This window comes from Monodelphis domestica, chromosome 2 (assembly GCF_027887165.1).
Source record: "Monodelphis domestica isolate mMonDom1 chromosome 2, mMonDom1.pri, whole genome shotgun sequence".
NCBI classification, from domain to species: Eukaryota; Metazoa; Chordata; class Mammalia; order Didelphimorphia; family Didelphidae; genus Monodelphis; species Monodelphis domestica.
This window is the reverse complement of record NC_077228.1, coordinates 29,402,975-29,423,470: the sequence shown is the minus strand read 5'-3', so window position 1 is coordinate 29,423,470 and position 20,496 is coordinate 29,402,975. Positions and strand designations below refer to the sequence as shown.

General features: G+C 36.0%; 1 protein-coding gene across 1 annotated transcript in view; it reads right to left on the bottom strand.

Annotated features, from left to right (window-relative positions):
* SPATA6 (spermatogenesis associated 6) overlaps nucleotides 1-20,496 on the bottom strand; it is a 141,185-nt gene that overhangs the window by 91,135 nt on the left and 29,554 nt on the right. The window contains exon 6 of the mRNA XM_007480209.3: nucleotides 5,715-5,765. Coding sequence (XP_007480271.1) covers nucleotides 5,715-5,765 — 51 coding nt within the window. The remainder of the gene's footprint in view (nucleotides 1-5,714; nucleotides 5,766-20,496) is intronic.

Genomic DNA, 20,496 nt, shown 5'->3' with positions numbered 1-20,496 from the left:
AGAGAGAGATAGTGAGCTCTGGCTTCCTCTGAACTACTTAGAAATTCTAAGGCACCAGTCAGGGGAAAGGAGTTTCAAGACTATGGGCCTTTCTCAGAGGTTCACACCTCCAGAAAGGGCAAGGAACTAAGTAAGTCAGCCTTTACACTCACCACAGTGACTGGCTAAAAAGAAAGCAGTCTGAGGTCAGTACAAGCTCTTCCAGGGGTCCAGTTCCACAGCCAAGTGTCTTCACTCCAAGTTTGAGTGTCTATCTTCCAGTCTCCACAAGTGTCTGTCTTCCCTCCAGCTCCAAGTGACTTTCTTCACTCCAAGCCCCAATGAGTCTCTTCTAGACCAACACCAAGTGACTGAATGATCTTTGTGTGTCTCTGTTTCTACTATTTAAAGACCTTTTTCTCTTGTGTCACCTCCCCTAAATTTTACGTCTACCAATCACAGCCAACGCTCCTCTCCAGGACTGCCCACTCTTTCACACATGGGTCACAGACCTCCCACTCAATGTATGAAATGGGTGTTCATACCTTTTTGTGGTTAGTTCACAACTTTTTGTAGTTAGTTCATATCTTTTTGTGGTTAAAATGGGTAGATCTATTTTAAATACTGGGTTTACACTTTGGGGATTAAAATCTAAAAATAAACAGAGGATTACAATTTAATCTTCACAATAAAGGAAGAGCTAAGTACCTTCATTTTTACAATCAGGGGAAAGCCAAATCTGATTGTTACACCTCTTTGCCCCAAACAATTAGTCCCTAAAAATCACACTGAGACTTTAGGACTCTTTGCATGGTTTAGAAATGCTTTTCTTTTTCATTTGTTCCAAGTGTTCTTTGGCAGTTTCAGTTACTGAATTGCAGTACTCCAGACCTCAGTATCAAGTTGATGATACCACATTGCTGTTATTTATCCACTCTTAGCTGCCCTCCCTTCATCTTTTCTTCATGTCTTTGCTAATCCTAAATTAGTTGGTGATCCACATCAACTTCTTTAGGTAACTTCTCTTGTGTCTCTTCACTGAAATGTTTTCCTGCCTGTCTTCAGAAGTTCATGTTCAAGAGGTTTATATTACATGTTGGATTTCTTCTGGAGAATTTCCCCCTAGGAGATGCTCCCAACCCATCCCCTAAAACCTTCAAATTCTCAAATTTATATCTAAAACCAGGCTGCATCATATGAATCCAGCATCCCTCTCCTTTATATATCACAAACTATAGTTATGATGGAATGGTCATTTCCACCAGTTCTCCCTGCTAACAAGTTCTTTCTTGGAGTCCAAATCTTTTACTTCACAGATAAGGGGTATGTTGAGGAGCCATTCAAGTAAATTCAACCACGATTTACTATTTTTCATATACTGTTGAACCTCAACAGTCATGGGTTTGACTTTTGTGAACTTCAAGCATTTGTATGATTTTATTGGTGATCTCATTTTTACTTTTGCATTGGTAACTATGTATATCCATGGCTATGCACAGTAGAGAAAATATGAGAGGCACAAGTAAGTTCATGGAGAGGCAGGCATGCTCCATATGGGTGCTTCACTGGTTCAGTGTACCGTGTAGTTGTAAGGAGCTCACTTGGCATATTTTCATTGTTTGCCTTTAAAACTCAAGTACAGTGACGATTCCAAAGCACAGTACAAGTCCTTTGGACTTTCAATCCACATGGGCAAAGTCAGTATTAAGGTTCATTGAGAAAATAAAGGTGCATGGTAATCTTCATGCCAGAAAGTTTGCTGCCATTGCCATCTGAAAGTTTCACATTAACAAATTGACAATTCATTATATCCACCAAAAAAGAGGGAAAGTGTGGTCCTATGGATTTCATGGATTATGAAAAGTGAATACTGTTTGAAATCAATGTTTTGTTCTGTTTTTTTTTTAATTGAGATGCTAGCACAAAAGGTCACAGAATTCTAGGTTACCAGCAAGAAAAAATGTTTTGCAAGTTACCAATTTTATTTAGTATGCTGCATTTTATTAACTATTTCAAAGTTACTGGGTTAGAAAAGGTACATAATATCAGAATTAGTTTTGTTATAAAGAATTATATACAAAAAAAGTATATTTTCAGCAATCTCTAGCAAAAGAGCATAGTTTTTGGTGGTCTTGGGAACCTAATCCCCTATTTCCCATAAATTAAATGTATCAGTATTCACATTTTTTACTTTCATGTCATTTTCTAGGAACATTACTAACCCCATGAAAGTTAAAGTCTGACTATCTCTCTCTAACCTTAAAAAAAAAAAGATATACGGCCAATCTAAGGCAACTGAAGTAGAACCCACAGAAAGACAAAATAATGATAATCATAATTAATATTTCCATAGCACTTTAAAATTACAAGTACTACATGTATATAAATCTACATATGTATATATGTACATAGGTGTGTGTGATATACATATATATATACACATACACATACACATACATACTCTCCCACATAAGTAAATCAATACCATTTTTTCTGAAAGGGAGAAATAAAAAGGGTTTTGAAAAGGATAAGACTTGTATAACCAAGAGGAAGTTTATTAAGCAAGGAAAGAAGATACAGAAGAAAAATAAAGACACATTCATACTCAAGTTGACTATGAGCAAAAAGGAAATAATCATTTTCTTATAGTCTCAACAAGAATTGGGGACAATAGGAGAGTAGGATAAAAACAATGAAAAGGAAAGAACTAAGCTGATGGAGGGAGGAATTAATGGAAAGGGTCTGCCCTAAGAGAGAAAATGAAAAAAACAAGAGATGGTAAATACCAGGGGTACTAAGAAGGCCATAGATATATTGGTTTTAGGAGCAAAGGATCATGATAAAAACAAGGGATGGTAAAAACAGGTTTCATGATAAAGAACACAGGATGACCACCATAATACAATATGGTTTTCATCATATATTAATATATCTAAGAGTGAAGGAAAATAAATAATGAATGGATAAATGAACACACAAATGAAAAATAGGTTAGAGTAATATATACAAATGGAGTTATACAGAAATTAAATAGGAGGAGGCAATATTTAGAATCCCAGAAGATCTACCTCTTATGAGGGAAAAGTATATAGACTATGAATGGGAAACCAGAAGAGGATCTGCAATCTCTGCAACTCAGGGAGTCTAAGGATGGTGGATCATTTGAATTCAGGAATCCTGAGCTGTGGTAGACTAAAGTCAATCAGGAACCTGTACTAATTCCAACATCAATCTGGTGAATCCCTGGGAGTAGAGGACCACCAGGTTGTCTAAGGAAAGACAGACTGACCCAGGTCAGTTTGAGCAAAAAAGGAGACTCGGTTTTAAAAAAATAAAATGTCTTTTTGAGAAGAAGAGAAAAATATTAAAAAAGAGATAGCTTCTTAGAAAAACAAAAAGAATAGTACTTTAGCTAAGAGGCGGGGGAAGAAGGGAGGCGAGTGGAAATGTTAACCCACATAGGACAGCTAGGTGGCTCAGTGGATAGAGAGCCAGGCCTGGAGTTGGGAAGACCTGGGTTCAAATCTGGCCTCAGATACTTCCTAGCTGTGTGACCCTGGGCAATTCAGTTAACCCTAATTGCCTAGCCCTTACTACTTTTCTTCCTTAGACTCAATTCTAAGACAGAAAGTAAGAGTTTTTAAAAATTCAATAAGGCAGGGAATTAGAGATATGTGGGGAAAGGGTCCCCAGCAGCCCCCTAGGTCATCAGCATAAGGGGATAAAAATCAATATAAAATTATAAGTGGGAGCAAACCCACTAATCCTAACAATGATAACATAGCATGGGAATAGTTAAAGAATCCAATAAAATAAAAAAGAATAAGAAAATGAATTAAAAAATAAACCCCAATAATTTTTTACATACAAGAAATACATCTGAAAAATAAAAACACAAAAGGAATGAAAATGTAATTACTATGTATCAAATGATTCTTTAAAAAAAAGCAAGAGTTGAAATTATGCAAAGCAAAAAAAATTTTTAATCACATATACAGAGATTATACATAGAATGTGGATTATGCTTAGAGCTACTCTACACAATAAAACACTAGCAATATGAAACATGCAGTAATTTTTTTAAACATCACTCTAAGAATAGTAACTCCCAATAATGCATTTCCTGCTTGATTTTAATGAAAGACATATTTGTGGGATGGGAGTGATTTCATCTATTCCTAACCATTTGGGTTTTTGGTTTTTGTTTTGGTTTAGGTTTTTTGGCAAAGCTGCTAGAGTGCTTTACATTTCCTTCTCCAGCTCACCTGGAAACTGAGGCAGAGTTAAGTGACTTGCCCAGGGTCACATAGCTAGTGTCTGTGGTCAAAATTTACTCATTAAGATGAGACTTCCTGATTCCAAGCCCTGTGCTCTATCCACTTTGCCACCTAGCTATCCCCATCTTTTTTTCCTAAATGATAACTTTACTATTTAAGTCAGAGGTCCTGGATCAACTCTTCTCAGGCACCTGAATTCATAAAAGAAAAGTTAACCAAAGTAGAGAACAGCTTGGGGTCAGGGTGTCCCACACCCCAGTGAGATCATTTCCCCTGGTGCGCATGCCAAGATACCAGTCCCATATTCTACGCCCATGGTTCTCAAATGGCTTTTTACTCACACAATAGTATATATAAACTTTGCTGTGAGAGACATTTCCACTGACATTAAGAAAGGGCTGTACTGAAGCAAGGTTTCTTGACCCATCACCTGGAGCTTGGGATTCCTCTACTGCTCAGCTGTTGATCTAGCACTTTCTTTCTTTCCTCCTCTAGTACTTACCATAGGCATCGAGGTTTTGTGCCTCCATGGAGAGAGACGCTAGTATGATTTTCCTGACACCAGGAACAGGTAACAAATGGCACCTGACAATAGGGGCTCAGTAATGTGGACATCTTAATGGTGGGGAAGAATATGTTTTCACCATGTATTAAACAAAATTCTTTGGTCTATCCTTTGAGAACCAGGGCTCAAGGCACAATCATGATAAAGACAAGTTATCGACTTTCATATTTTTTTCAAAAATGGACAAATGTAACCGAAAGATAAGCAAAAATGAAAATAGGGAACCAAACAGATTGTTGGAGATTTGAAAAACCTACAGTGTCTTAGAACATGAAAGAATCTTCATATTTCTCAGCACCATATGCTTTAAACATACCTTTACAAAAACACCATGTAGGGCATAGAAAAGTTATAAATAAATGTAAAAAGGAAAAATGTAAAATATATCCTTTGAAGACCTGTTTTAACAAAAAAAAAACACAGCTCACGATTTTGTGCTTAGGTCAGAGGAAGCTTTATTCAGAAACATAACTATGGGGTAGCACTAGTTCAGAAGGAAAGATTCTTCCAAATTAATCATACAATGGACTTTTTTATTTAATGAAAACAACTTGGTTTTATCTCATTAGCCTTGAAAATGAGGCAAAGAAACTTCATTGTCTTAGCAGTTAACCTAACAAGAAGAGCAGAGCAAATTCGATTCCACCACCTTTGAGTTCAAATTTAGACATATAAGTGACTTTTTGTGTTAGATTTATCAAAAGAGAAATCATTAATACAAATCCTTTTTCTCAAGAATCCACAGATCATAAAACAATAAGTATAATTAATAACAGAGAACAAAAAAGATAGTGAACTAGAGAAAATAATGACATTCTGAATACTGAGTATGTAAAGGAACAAATCATCAAAATAATTAACAGAAAGAGAATAATAACAATGAGAAAACATACCAAAATTTCTGGGATGCAGCCAAAGCAGTCCTTAGAGGTAAAATTATATTTCTGAAAATATACATGAACAAAATAGATGATTAATAAACTGTGCATATATGTATTTAAACTAGTGAATTGACATACTAAAAATTCAAAATAAGAAAAAAGGAGATATTTTGAAAATGTAGAACTCAAACAAAAATATAAGAACTAAAAATGGCAAAACTAAAAGCTGGTTTTTGAAAGGACAAACAAATCAATCACATTTCACTAACCTAATCAAAAAAGAAAGGAAAGCCATATTACTGAAATAAATGCACAGGGTGATTTCATAGCACACAGAAGAGAAATAAAGAATGGTCAGAAACTAATATATATGTATATACACATACATACATACACACACACACACACACTAGCATGAGAGTATTACAAAAGAAAATAGATAATTAAATATAAAAATATAAAATACCCAAATAAGCAGAACATAAAAAGGTCATAATCTTTTTTGAAGGGGATGGGGAGAGAGGTCATAAAGGAACTTCCAAAAGCAAAAACAAGGGGAGAAGATGTTCAGGTGAATTTACACACAAATTTCAGCAAAATGTAAAGATCAATTAATAAAAAAAAATATTCTCAGTAACTGAGCAACAAAGAATTTTGCTAAGCCTTCTTAAAAACTAACACTGTTCTAGAATCTAAGCCAAGAAGACTAATAGAGGGGAAAAAGAAATGTAGCCCAATATTCCTAATAAATATTCATGCAAAAATTTTAAATAAAGTACTAGTAAAAGGACTGTAACAATGAATTCAAAAAATTATTCACTATGACCAAGTTGAATTTATACCAAGTATGCCTCAACATTAGGAAAATAATTAATAATTTATCATATTAAAAATAAAAACAACTAGATGATTATATCACTAAATACAAAAAAAACCTTTAAAAACATACAAGTTAAAAACAAAAACCTCTAAAAAAGCCTAATTACAGAAAGTCCATTAAAAATATGATTTATAAGAATATAAAACTAAAGGCTAATATTTGTAGTGGAGAAACAACCCAAGATTTCCCAATAAATACAAGCCTAAAGCAAATATGATCCCTCTACACATTAATATTTAACACAGTTTTAGAAATGCTAACAATAACAATGAAATAAGAAAACAAAATTAAAGGCATAAACTTTGGCCAAGAGGTGACAAAATCATTCCTGTTTGCAGAAGGTGTGGTGAGTTTAGAAAACTCGAGAGAAGCATCACTGTATGGACACACCATTTTTCCCATACATAGAAAGTATTTCTTCCTCACCTCTGCCTTGGGCCTATTTCCTTCAAAGCTCAAATATCAAAACCCATTTGCTACATGAATTTTCGCCTGGTCTTGGAATATGCTAATGCTATTCCATCCCTCTTCTGCCAAAAAATACCCTTGTGTTTACTATGTGTATGTTTTGTTAGTGCTGATGTATGCCCACACTGTCTCCCCTGACAGTGCCCAGATAGGTACTTATCTTTCCATTTTTGTTACAGGCCATTTCTTTGGGCCTCGAACAGTGTCTGGATGATTGAGTGGAATATTTGAAGGACTGTTAATAAGAAAGGCAATAAGAGGAATTAGGCTTGTTCTGTTTGGCTCAAAGGAGAGAACTAGGCACAGCAGCCAGGGAGGCCAAGTAGACAACTGAGGCCTGATGTTTATAAAACAAATACACTTCGTCCTCCCAACAAAGAGAGTGATTCTAAGGATGTGAGTTATCTCAGGAAGTTACCACTTTCTTTTATTGTTGGTCTTTGGACAATGGCTAGATAAGTCACCATGGTATTCCTTATCAGGTACAGGCCAAATTAGTTGGCTGCTAATAACCTTTGAGCCTCTGAAATGTGTCACAATTTAGGACAGAAAGCAGTCCAGTTAGCTAGAACATAGCTCGATAAAACTTGTAATAAATACACTTTGGAAGGGAAGAGCAGGCAGTTGGCAAGGAAGGCCTATACTAATGTAGAGGCACCTCTCACCCTGGGGGTCCCCTGTGGTCCACAGAGGAGGCCATGACCAAGAGGCCCACAGGAAAGGCACACTGCATCCCTGCTGCATCACTGAAGAGGACATCCAAATCAAGGACAGCAAAGTTCATTTGAATATTGGGTTCCAGGGAGAATTCTGAGGTCATTAAAAGCTCCGCGTATTTCCCAAACGCGATGTATTTTGTCCTTTTTCTCTTATTCAATTCTAGGCCCAATGACCATCTTCAAAATATTATACATTGAGCTGAAATGAATAAAGTATGAGAATTTATTAATATACTGTATAAATTCCTATGTCAGGGTCCTGGATTAGAAAGGTCCCAATCAATTCCTGTGTCAGGCTCCTACTTGAGAGGGGCTCCAGCTACTCCAAAGATTTTTATAATTCCTTTGTTTTTAGGAATTCCTAGGAATATTTTACAATGATTCTCTTCATACCTACATGAACTCATCACTTATGGGTGGGTGTGGGGAAGGGCTCAGAGCCTGATGAACCACCTCCTAATTAGCTATTTACCAATTAGAGATGTCTTGGGATGTTCAAGGCAAGAACTGAATAATGAGCTCCCAAAATTGCATATAGGTATCTGAACCAGGGAGGTAGGGGTTGATTGTCAAGAGAATTTGACCAGATTAAAATGTCATGTCAGATCAATTAGTAAATTAATTTTAAATCCAGAAATACTGCTTGTCAAGAATTTTAATAAATACAGAAGGCATGCAATCTGAGGACTGGATAACATCACAGGCAGGTAGATTTATAGATGTTTGGAAGGAAGGAAAGAAGGGAGGGAGGGAGCAAGGAAGGGAGAAATGGAGAAAGGAGAAAGGAAGGGAGAGGAAAAAGAAGGGAAGAAATGGAAGAGAAAAGGGAGAGTGGTAGGAAAGGGGGGAAGGAAGGAAGGAAGGAAGGAAGGAAGGAAGGAAGGAAGGAAGGAAGGAAGGAAGGAAGGAAGGAAGGAAGGAAGGAAGGAAGGAAGGAAGGAAGGAAGGAAGGAAGGAAGGAAGAAAGGAAGGAAGGAAGGAAGGAAGGAAGGAAGGAAGGAAGGAAGGAAGGAAGGAAGGAAGGAAGGAAGGAAGGAAGGAAGGATGGATTTAGTAAACACTTACTATATACTAGGAACCATGCTAAGCTATACTAAGTGTTGAACAAATATCATCTAGCTATATCTTAACAACCCTGGGAGATTGGTATTATTATCATCATCCCCATTTCATTATGGAGGAAAAAGAGACAAACAGAGGTTAAGTGACTTGTCCAGGACACACAGATAGTAAGTGTCTGAGAAAGGAATTGAACTTGGGTCATCCTGACTCCAAACCTGGTGCTCTATCCAATGACCAGCTACCTAAATATCATAATTTTAAAAAATTTATTGGCATCCATTAAGTGTCAACTTAAAAGGAGGCTTCTAATAGTATATGTGTGTCCAAACTTTCTTTAGACAATATTTTTATCAATTATTTGACAGAAGACATAGGCTATGTTTAAAATAAGATCATAGTATTAGAATGAAAAAGAATCTTAGAAATAGATCATCTAGGCTTAAGGCCACCATTGTTCATTAAAAAAAAAAACAGAAGTCAATATAATGAGTACAATGGTATTCTATTTTCATATACCACAACTTGTTCAAACATTCCCCAACTGATGGATATCCCTTTAGTTTCTCATAGACAGAATATTGAGGGATTCTGGCTTTTCAACCACTCTGCTATCCTCTTCCATGTTATGGGTGAGTTCATCCCATTCATCATCACAGTCATGAATATTAACTGTATTTCCCTCTGTTGTATTTTCCCATCAATCCTTCTCTTCCTTGCCTTTCAGCCTTTCTCTAATCTTTCTTGCCATGTTAAAAATTTATATGTCCCTTGAGATTCTTGACCTTTTGTTCTTCCAGGTATATAAAATTATTTTTTCTAATTATAATTTTTCAAAGTTTTACTTGAACAACACTGAATAAGTAAACTGGTATAAGCAGTATTATAATTTTTATTGTATTTGGGTAAACCTATCCATGGTCAATTAATATTTTTCAAATTATTTATTGGAAATTTTATTGTCTTTATTTGTAGAAAAAGTTTTGTATTTGCATTCATATAATTGCTGTGAATATCTTGTTAGGATAGCAAGCATTTTATACATTCTTGTAATTATTTTAAATGGAATCATTTCTCTCTGCCTGATGTATTTTGTTGGTGATATTCTATGTGGGTTTATTTTATATAATACAATTTCTTTTCAAGGCACCTGGTGGCTCAATGGATAGAGTGTTGGGCCTAGAGTCAGGAAGACCTGAATGCTAAACACAACCTCAGACATTTACTAGCTATGTGACCCTGGGGCAAATCAGTTTACCTCTCTTTGTCTTTGTTTCTTCATTTTTAAAAAAAGGGTATCATGACAGCATCAACCTTCGATTATTGTGAGATCTCAAATGAGATATTTATAAAAATGAATAGCATAGCACCTGCCACAAGTAAGTATTATATGAATGTTAATTTCTCTTCTCTTTGCTAAAGTTGTTGTTTCAATTAGTTTTTCAGTTAGCTCTCTAAAGTTCTTCAAGAAAATCATCATGTCATTTGTAAAAAGTGATCATTTTGTTTCCTCTCTGATTATGCTTACTCCCTCGATTCCCTATTCCTTATATTATTACTAGAGCTAGCCTTTCAAGCACTATGTCAAATAGCAATGATAATAATGAATACTCTTTTACTTTACCATTGATTTTACTTAAAAGGGCTCTAGTTTATCCTTATTACATACAATGCTAGCTCTTAGTTTTAGACAGAGACTACTTAATAAAGTAAGATATACTTATTCTGATGTTTTCTAATTTTTTAAGAGAAATTAGAACTGTATCAAAATCTTTTTCTGCATCAGTCTATATAATTATATGCATCCTGTAGTTTTATTATGTATACTATTACTATATAGCTTATTTTCCTAATATAGAATGAAGGCTACATCCTCAGTATAAATCTAACTTGATCACAGTATGCAATCTTTGTAATATGTTCCTCTAGTCTCTTTTCTAAAAAATTATTTCAATTTAAATATTTAAAATGTTTTCAGCTATGTTCATTAGATATTAGCTATTAAGTTATCTTTTTCTGGTTTAATTCAATATGTTTTAAGCATAATATCTGTACCATATAAGAAATTTTGTAGGGTTCTTTTTCCTAATTTTTCTTTAAAAATAGCTTATATAACATTAGAATTATTCTTTCACTGTGGGAAGGAATTCACTTATAGATCCATCTGGATCTGGTTTGGTTTTTCCCTTTGGGAGCTTATTTATAGCATTTACAATTTCTTTCTTCTGAAAGTAGGTTAAGTTTTCTTGTTCTGTTAATCTGAGCATTTAAAATTTTTTCAAATATTTATCTATTTCATTTAGACTGTCAGTTTTATTGACACATAATTAAGCAATTAGTTTCTGATAAGCCTTTTTATTTCTTCATTTGTTTTTAATTCAACTTTTTAATTTCTGATATTGGTTTTCCTTTTTCAAAATCAAATTAGTTGGGGCGCCTAGTTGGCACAGTTTATTAGAGCACCAGCCCTAGAGTCAGAAGGGCCTGAGTCAAAACCTGGCCTCAGTCATTTCCTAGTTGTATGACCCTGAGCAAGTCACTTAGATTGCCTAGCCTTTGCCACCACTCTTCTGTCTTAGAATTGATATAGCTAGAACAGAATGTAAGGGTTAAATAGAAAGAAAAAAATAAAATTTGTCTTTTTTTTAAGTATTTTATTTTTTTGCAATTTCATATGGAAACAATCTTTAACATAAATTTTTTGAGTTCCAAATTCTCTCCCTCCCTGAAACAGCAAGCAATTTGATATGTTATATAATGCAGTCCTACAAAACATATTTCCATATTAGTCTTGCTGTGAAAGAAAAGACCAAAAAAGTGAAAAAAATAAAAAGTAAAAAAATAGTACACTTTAGTCTGCATTCAGACTCCATCAGTTCTTTCTCTGGAACAACATTTTTCATCATAAGTCCTTTAGAATTATCTTGCATCTTTGTACTGATAAAAACAGCTAAGTCATTCACAGCTGATCATCATACAATAGTTATATAATGTTCTGGTTCTGCTCACTTTACTTTGCATCAGTTCATGTAATTAAGTCTTTTATGATTTCTTTTAAAAAGTTTCTAATTTTTGTTGTCACTTTTGTTCATTTCTTCAATATTTAACATTTATTTTGGCGTTTAATTCGGGTTTTAACATTTTTGTTAGTAGTCTAGTTTTTTTCTTGATCTATTCTCCATTTTATTGATGAAATGTTCTGAGACAAAAAAATCTTCCTTAAGAACAGCTTTTCCCATGCTTCATTATCATCATTATATATACACATATTTTTTAATGTTTTTAAACTATTATCTTCCAAATTAGAATTAATACTGTGTATTGATTTCAAGGCAGAAGAGTGGTAAAGGATAGGCAATGGGGTTAAGTGATTTGCCCAGGGTCACAAAGCTAGTAAGTGTCCAAGGCCAGATTTGAACCTACAACCTCCTGTCTCTGGGCTGGGCTCTCCCTGAGCCATCTAGTTGCATTCCATCATTATCTTTAAAGAAATTATCTAAATTTATTTTATTTGTTCTTTGATACATCATTAGGTTTAAATTACTCAATCTCAAATTCATTTGAATCATTTCTTCAGTGGCTCTTCATTGCAGGTATAGAGTTATTATTGACTTATAGTCCATAAAAGATGTGTTCAATGTCTGCATTGCTACATTTGTTCATCAGGGTTTTATGGTCAATTTTTGTAAGGGTACCATGCAGTTGAGCCATATATATACTATATATACTCCTTCTTATCTCCATACAACAATTGCCAAAGTTCTATCATATCTAACTTTTCTAAAATTCTATTCATGCACGTAACATTTTTCTTATTTATTTTTGGATAGATCTAACTAGATGGAAAGGATACATCAAGATCCCTCATTATTAAAGTATTGCTATCTATTTTCCCCATTCTATCATTTAACTTTTCCTTCAAATACTTAGATGTGATGATATTCACTGCATAGATATTTGGTCTACATATTGTCTCTAATTATTTATCCTCATAATGGAGTTCCCCTATTCACCTTTTAGTCAAATTTTTTTTTGCTGTTACTTTGACTGAGATCATGATTGCTAACCCCAGAATACCTTAATCTACTCTGCATATATCTTTAATATACTAAATTATTTAGATGGTATCTGCCCCATTAGAAAAAGCATTCCTAAACTGGGGTCCAGGGTTTAACTTTTTAAAAGATATTTTGATAATTTTATTTTAATACAATTGGTTTTCTTTAAACTCAAATATATTTTATTTAACTTTTTTTTTTTAACCCTTACCTTCCATCTTAGAATCAATGCTGTGGATTGGTTCTAAGGCAGAAGAATAGGGCTAGGCAATGGGGGTTAAGTGACTTGCCCAGGGTCACACAGATAGTGTCTGAGGCTAGATTTGAACCTAGGACCTCCCTTCTCTAGGCCTGGCTCTCAATCCACTGAGCCACCCAGCTGCTCCTATATTTAACTTTAAAATATTATTCTAAAAAGGAAACCACAGGTTTTGCCAGATGACCAAAGGGTTCCATGACAAATAAAAAAGGCAAAAACTTCTGCTTTAGTATATATGAGTATATATTTAATATATATGTAAAATATATTCATATATAGTTAGTATATATAAAACACAGGGACTATTTTTTATTTGCTTTATGGTTTGATTTGGTTTTGATCTTTTCTTTGTATTTCCAGCACTTACTAGTATTTATTTAGCACATGGTAATTGCTTGCTTGTTAATTGCTACCCTTGGTTTTTTTTTTTATCTCTATTGAAGCATAAGAAATTTTGCTCCAGCTTCTTAATCTGCAGAGATCTTTACATTTTGAGTGTATTTCTTGTGAATAATGCATTGCTGGAATCTGTTTTTTAATTTATTCTGTTATCCTCTTCTGTTTCATGGGTAAGAGTTCATCTTATTCTCAATCATTAATATGATCATTAATTGTACATTTCCTTGGACTTTTCCCTCTCTGTTTACTGTCCCCCTCTTTATAAAGAAGGTGGTATGCTCAACACCAGTGCTCTAAATTTGATTCAGTCGGCTTCTTCCTTTCCCATTTCTCTTCTCTCTCCTAGAGCAAGTTCTTACACTTTCTTTCCTTTTATATACTTCTTCGAAAACCACTCAGTAGTTAACATTTATTTTTCTTATTACTAATCACTCCCTGAATCTACCTTGCCTTTTTTCCTCCCCTCTTTCTTTTCCCTTTGCCATCCTGTTTCCTTGTTGAAAATTATTGCTATGCCCAACTGACCATGCATTCCTTCCATTTTTGATGAATTCAGATGAAAATGTTTAAGAACTTCCCATTCCCCACAATTCCTTCCTCCTCTACTCTTTCTCTATTTCCCCATCTTCCTCAGTACATAGCTTTTCCTTTCTTCTAAGATCATCAAAACATAATAAAACCATCTCAGTATTTGTCATTAATTGATTCCCTCTATTTAGAGTTCTGATGGCACGCATGATCTCCTCTGAATACATCATTGTTTAGTTTCTTATGACTGTTCACTCATGTTTATTTTGTTTCTTTTATCTCATATTGAGAGTTCAGAATTTTGACTCAGCTCTTATCTTTTCATTACAAATGCTTGGAAGTTCTCTATTTCCTTAAAAGTTTATTTGTTCCTCTGTAGGACTATACTCAATTTTGCTGAGGACTTTATCTTAATTAAAAGATTATATGTTTTGCCCTTTGGAAGTATCATATTCCAAGCTCTTTTTCCTAAAATGTGGTTAACTACCAAATCTTGTATGATCCTGACCATGGTTGGTCCTTCAGTACTGGACCTTTCTTTCTGGCTACAGGCAGCGTTTTTCTTTTTCTTTGATCTGGTAGCTCTGGATTTTAAATGTGCCCAATTTATCCAGTAATATCTACTTTGTATATAATTTACTTGTCTTCCCCAGTAGACTATGAGTTCCTTGAGTACACAAGCTGTTCTTTTCCTTTTCGTGTAGACTACAGCACTATGCCTGGCACATAGTTGGAGTGTATATACTTACTAAAGAAGTATATTGTTCCTGGTAGTCTTCATTTGGAGAAAATGTTTTAAGAAATGACCAATGGACTCTATTTTCACTTTCCCATCTAGCTTTAAAAGACTTGGGCAATTTTCTTTTGTGATTTCTAGGCTCTCTTGTAATAGCTTTCAGATTCTTATTTTCTCTCTTTTTTACCTGTTTTCCAAGGAATTTGCTAATAATAAGAAATATCTTACATTTTCTTTTTTTCAGGCTTTCATCTTTCTAAAAAAGTATTTCTGAACTCATTCATTTCTATTTTAATTTTCAGAGTATGTAGCCTGAGTGAGGTTTAAGTACCTTTTGAGCTAGCAGCTAATTAATTCTCTTTCTAAGACTTCCTTTCTTCAATAACTCTCATTTCTTTTCTAATTCTTTTCTCTAAGATTAATCTCATTTCATTTATAATTTTAAAACTTTTTTTGAACTCTAGTTTAATTTCTTCCAGGAATTCTAGTTGAACTTGGACCTTCACTATGTTTTTCCTTAAAGGCTGTGCTTATAGATGTTGTGATATCATTCTCTTCTTTTGGGTTTGTGTCTTGAGTGTCCATATCACTATAAAAATATTTTATGGAGATTCTTCTTCTTCTTGCTTCTAACTTTACTTCCTGACATGAGACATTTTGCCTTAAAGCCAGGATTTGCACACATATCTGGACTGTATTTTGCCCTATTTGGGGGTCATGCTTCTGCTTTGTCTGGGTACTATATTATATTCTTTAAAGATTTCAGGAAAGTCAGGCTAGGGACCTATAGGTTTTTAGATTGCCCAAAGCAGTCTGATGTTGAATAAAATCTGATTGCTTCCTTTTTAGTCAGAACTTTGTAAGCTTCTGATCTGGGCTTGGTTCTGAGCAAAACAGCTATGCAAATGCCCCTGGTTAGAACTCCATTGAGAGAGGCAGAGTAGCCTCAGAATAGCAGAATCTTTCAAGTTTTTCTTATAACCAAATCACTATAAAGCATCTCAAAAGGACAAAAATAAAAACCAGACAAGTAAAGGGGCCCTCCCACAGTGAGCAGCCTTAAAGGTAGGCAGTGTTTGGGAATTTCAACTCTATAAGGGGGCAAAAATACACTTATCAAAGTGTGAGCTAATCACCCCTCCCCCATACCACCTACCACACCAGAGTCAAAGCGAGGGTCAGGTAATCTCTAAATTCTCAGGGCTAACTGAGGGCACCACAGACTTACCCCCTGAGGGCAGTGCAAGGCCTTTGCAACAAGACTTGGGACCTGAGGCTGAAGAGCACAGAGCCTAAGCAGCAGAGCACAGAGCTTGGGCAGAAGTGAGGCTGGCCACATAGAAAGCAGCTGGGACTAGAAAAATAACCTGAGGACAAACTGCTTTAAATTGAGTAACACAAAGAACTGCCTAGAAGATACTAGCTGCCTGGAAGATATTATCAATGCAAAGTGCTGGGAGATAGCTAAGAAAGCTATGTCCACCAACATGTAGGAACCTCAATCCACAAGTAGAAAAAGAAATAAGCAGCAATAGAACAAGCTTTTGACCCTGGATAATTTCTATGGAGAAAAAAATAAAAATACAGAAGCCACAGCAGAGTGATAAACAACCAAATACATCCAAACTTTCAAAAAGAATGGAAACTGGTCACCAGATTTCAAAGAACTCAAAATGGAGATCAAGAACCAAGTAAGAAAGATAGCAAAAAAATGGGTCATCAAAACAATATGGTACTGGCTAACAGACAGAAGGGAGGATCAATGGAATAGACTTGGGGTAAATATCCTCAGCAAGATAGTGTGCTATAAACCCAAAGATCCCAGCTTTTGGGACAAAAACCCACTATATAACAAAAACTTCTGGGAAAATTGGAAAACAACACGGGAGAGATTAGGTTTAGATCAACATCTCACACCCTATATCAAGATAAATGCAGAATGGATAAATGACTTAAATATAAAAAAGGAAATTCTAAGTAAATTAGGTGAAAATAGAATAGTATACCTGCCAGATCTATGGGAATGGAAAGAATTTAAGACCAAGCAAGAGATAGAAAACAATACAAAATGTAAAATGAATAATTTTGATTATATTAAATTAAATAGTTTTTATACAAACAAAAGAAATGCAATCAAAATTAGAAGGGAAGCAACAAATTGGGAAAAAATCTTTATAACAAAAACCTCTGATGAAGTCTAATTTCTCAACTCTATAAGGAGCTAAATCAATTGTACAAAAAATCAAGCCATTCCCCAATTAATAAATGGGCAAGGGACATGAATAGGCAGTTTTCAGATAAAGAAATCAACACTATCAATAAGCACATGAAAAAGTGTTCTAAATCTCTCCTGATAAAAGAAATGCAAATCAAAACAATTCTGAGGTACCACCTTACCCCTAGCAGACTGGCCAATTTGACAGCAAAGGAAAGTAGCAAGTGTTGGAGGGGATATGGCAAAATTGGGACATAATACATTGCTGATGGAGTTATGAATTGGTCCAACCATTCTGGATGGCAATTTGGAACTATGCCCAAAAGGCATTAAAAGACTGCCTGCCCTTTGATCCAGCCATACTACTTCTGGGTTTGTACCCCAAAGAGATAATAAGAAAAAAAATCTGTACAAAAATATTTATAGCTGGGCTCTTTGTGATGGCAAAAAAATTGGGAAATGGGTTGGGGAGGGGGTGTCCATCAATTGGGGGATGAACAAATTGTGGTATCTAATGGTGACAGAATACTACTGTGTTGAAAGGAATGAAGACCTAGAGGAATTCCATGTGAATTGTAATGACCTCCAGGAACTGATGCAAAACAAAAGGAGCAGAACCAGGAGAACATTGTACATAGAGACTGATACACTGTGGGACAATCAAACATAATATACTTCTCTACTAGCAGCAAATTCTAGACATTTTTGAGGGACTTATGAGAAAGAACGCTATCCACATCGAGAGAAAGGACCATGAGAGCAGAAATGCAGAAGCAAAACATATGATCGATCACATGGTTCCATGGGAATATGATCGGGGATGTTTACTTTAAATCATCACCCTATTGCAAATAGTAATAATATGCAAAATGGGTTTTGAACAATGATACATGTAAAACCCAGTGGAATTGCTTGTTGGCTCCAGGAGAGGAGAGGAAGAAGGGAAGGGAAAGAACATGAATCATGTAACCATGGGAAAATATTCTTAATTAACTAATCTTTTGAAAAGATGAGATTGAACAACCCATAAATGGGGGGGGGGGGGAAGAACTCCACTGACTTTTGTTAGACCTAGTCATTGACTGGAAGGTTCTAGAGGTCCAATAGAACAGAACTTCAGGTTCTCCTTGGTCTGCCGCCATGCCAGTGATCCTGCTGCTGGCTTTCGATTAGGCATCCATTTCACTGGATCCAAGAAATCCCACTCTATTCCCAGGATCAGGACTACATAGCTGGTCCTAGCTTGCAGTCCTACACCTTACTGAGAATACAGATACAACCACCACCCACCCATAGGGGCAGCTTTTCTTTTTAGTCTTCATTGGATGTAGGACCAAGCCCTGGTGTATGAGCAACTAAGCTGCCAGATGGCACCATTTCCTGCTCTCTGCCCAACATCAAGTCTGATGAATCTTTGCCCTTCTGGCCTTGGCTCCAAATGCAGAAAATGCCCTGTAGCAAGCCACTGACAGTTAGTTGGAAGGTATAACATCATCTGAGCAGTCAGTTAAAAAATATTTATGAAGCAGCTACTGTGTCCCAGTTACAGTGCTAAGCACTAAAGTTACAAAAAGGGGCAAAAGATAGCTCCTGCCCTTAAGAAGCTCACAAGCTACTGGAGTAGACAGCAAATAAAAAATGCATACAAGCATGCTATATATGAGAAAAATGGTAAATACTCAAAAGAAGTAAGGCATTAATATTAAGAGGTGATAGGAAAGGCTTCCTATAGTGGAATTTGAGTTGGGACTTGAAGGAAGATAGGAGGCAGATGGGGAAGGACAGTGCTCTAGGCCTAAGGAATAGCTAGAGAAAATGCTAAGAGCTGAGAAATGGAGAATATTGTGGAACAGTCAGGAGGCCCTGCTCACTGCATCAAGGACTAAGTGATGAGGAGTAAGGTTTAAAAAACTCCAGGTTCTTCAAAGCTCTCGAGATCTTTCTTTGGTCAAAGGGAGTAGAAGAGGAAATCAAGCCAGGACCCAAGCTGAAGCCTCTACCCCAGGTGTGCTAAAAAATTAAACTTGCTCCAAACTTTCAAATGACTTCAGAGCTCTAGCTAAATCATTTACAGATTACCCGCCTAGCCAATTTTTGTGCAACATCACTACAGTTCTAAGGACTTTAACTTTGACTAAGTCTTTGAGTGGACATGGTAAGCAATGAAGAGATGAGTAAATCGATTAGTCCCACCTTGCTATCCAAATTACACAACAGGGAACTGTGAAAGGGGTGGAGCAATAGCATTGGGGGAATCCTGTAGGAGGAGCACCCAACTGAGCTCTGAAGGAAGCCTGAGAGGCTAAGAGGCAAAGCCTATACAAAGGCAAGAAGGACATGGAGATGAAGTGTGTGCAAGCACAGCAGGGAGGCCAACATGGCTGAGACCCAGAGCATGGAAAGACAGTCATGTGTAATAAGCTTGGAAAGGTCCATTAGACCTGTTTGTGAAGCACTGCAAATACTCAGTGGAGGAGCTTGTATTTGAGCCTTTTTTTAAATCCTACCTTCCATCTTAGCATCAATACTGTATTTTTGTTCCAAAGCAGAAATGATAAGGACTAGGCATTAGGGATTAAGTGACTTGGCCAGGGTCACACAGCCAAGAAATGTCTAAGGCCAAATTTGAGCCGAGGACCTCATCTCTGAGTCTGGCTCTCATCCACGGAGCTGCCTGGCTACACCTTTGATTATAAAATCAATAGGGACCCACTAGAGGTTACTGAGCTGGGATGGTCACACAGAACTTTAGCAATAGGAATGTAACAGCTGAATGCTAAAGTGACAAAAGATGGGAGAGGAATGAGGCAGTAAGACCACTTAAGAGGTGATTCTAAGAAAGGTTGAAAGCCTTGGAGAGTTGTTGTGTTAACAGAGGGAAAGGAAGGAGGTGAGGGATGCTGACGAATAGAATCAGTTCTTTCTGGCTGACTAACCAAGCAGGGAGTAACAGTAAAGCGCAGGATGCCTAGGTGGTTTCCAACCTGGGTGCCTGCAAGGATAGGAGCACCTTCTCCAGAAAGAGGACCATCTCCCTGACAGGAGTACTCTCTCCCACAAGCAAAGACAGAACATAGCCCAACTGTGCCTGCCTTGCTTTTTCAGTAAGTGACCTACTGTGAGGAGCCTTTGTGCAGGTTCTCCTGGTATTGACATGACACCATGAAATTTGGTGGCCCTCACTCTTCCCAGAGTACCAGTTTCCTCTTAGGTTTCTTTAATGGCATCCACTGCCCACCTCCTCATCTCCTCTATGATTCCTTGCTTGTTAAGCATTTCATCATGTTCATGCCTACTATCTGCTAGGTTTTGTTTTTAATTTTAAAGTGTAAAAATTAGAAATCTATACTATGGATGCCACTGGAATGATTCAGATGAGAATTTGTAAGAAGTCTGTTTGCCACACTGAAAGATGAATACAGCAAACACAGCACAATCTCTGGACACAGGCTCCACTGCAATCTACCCAAGAG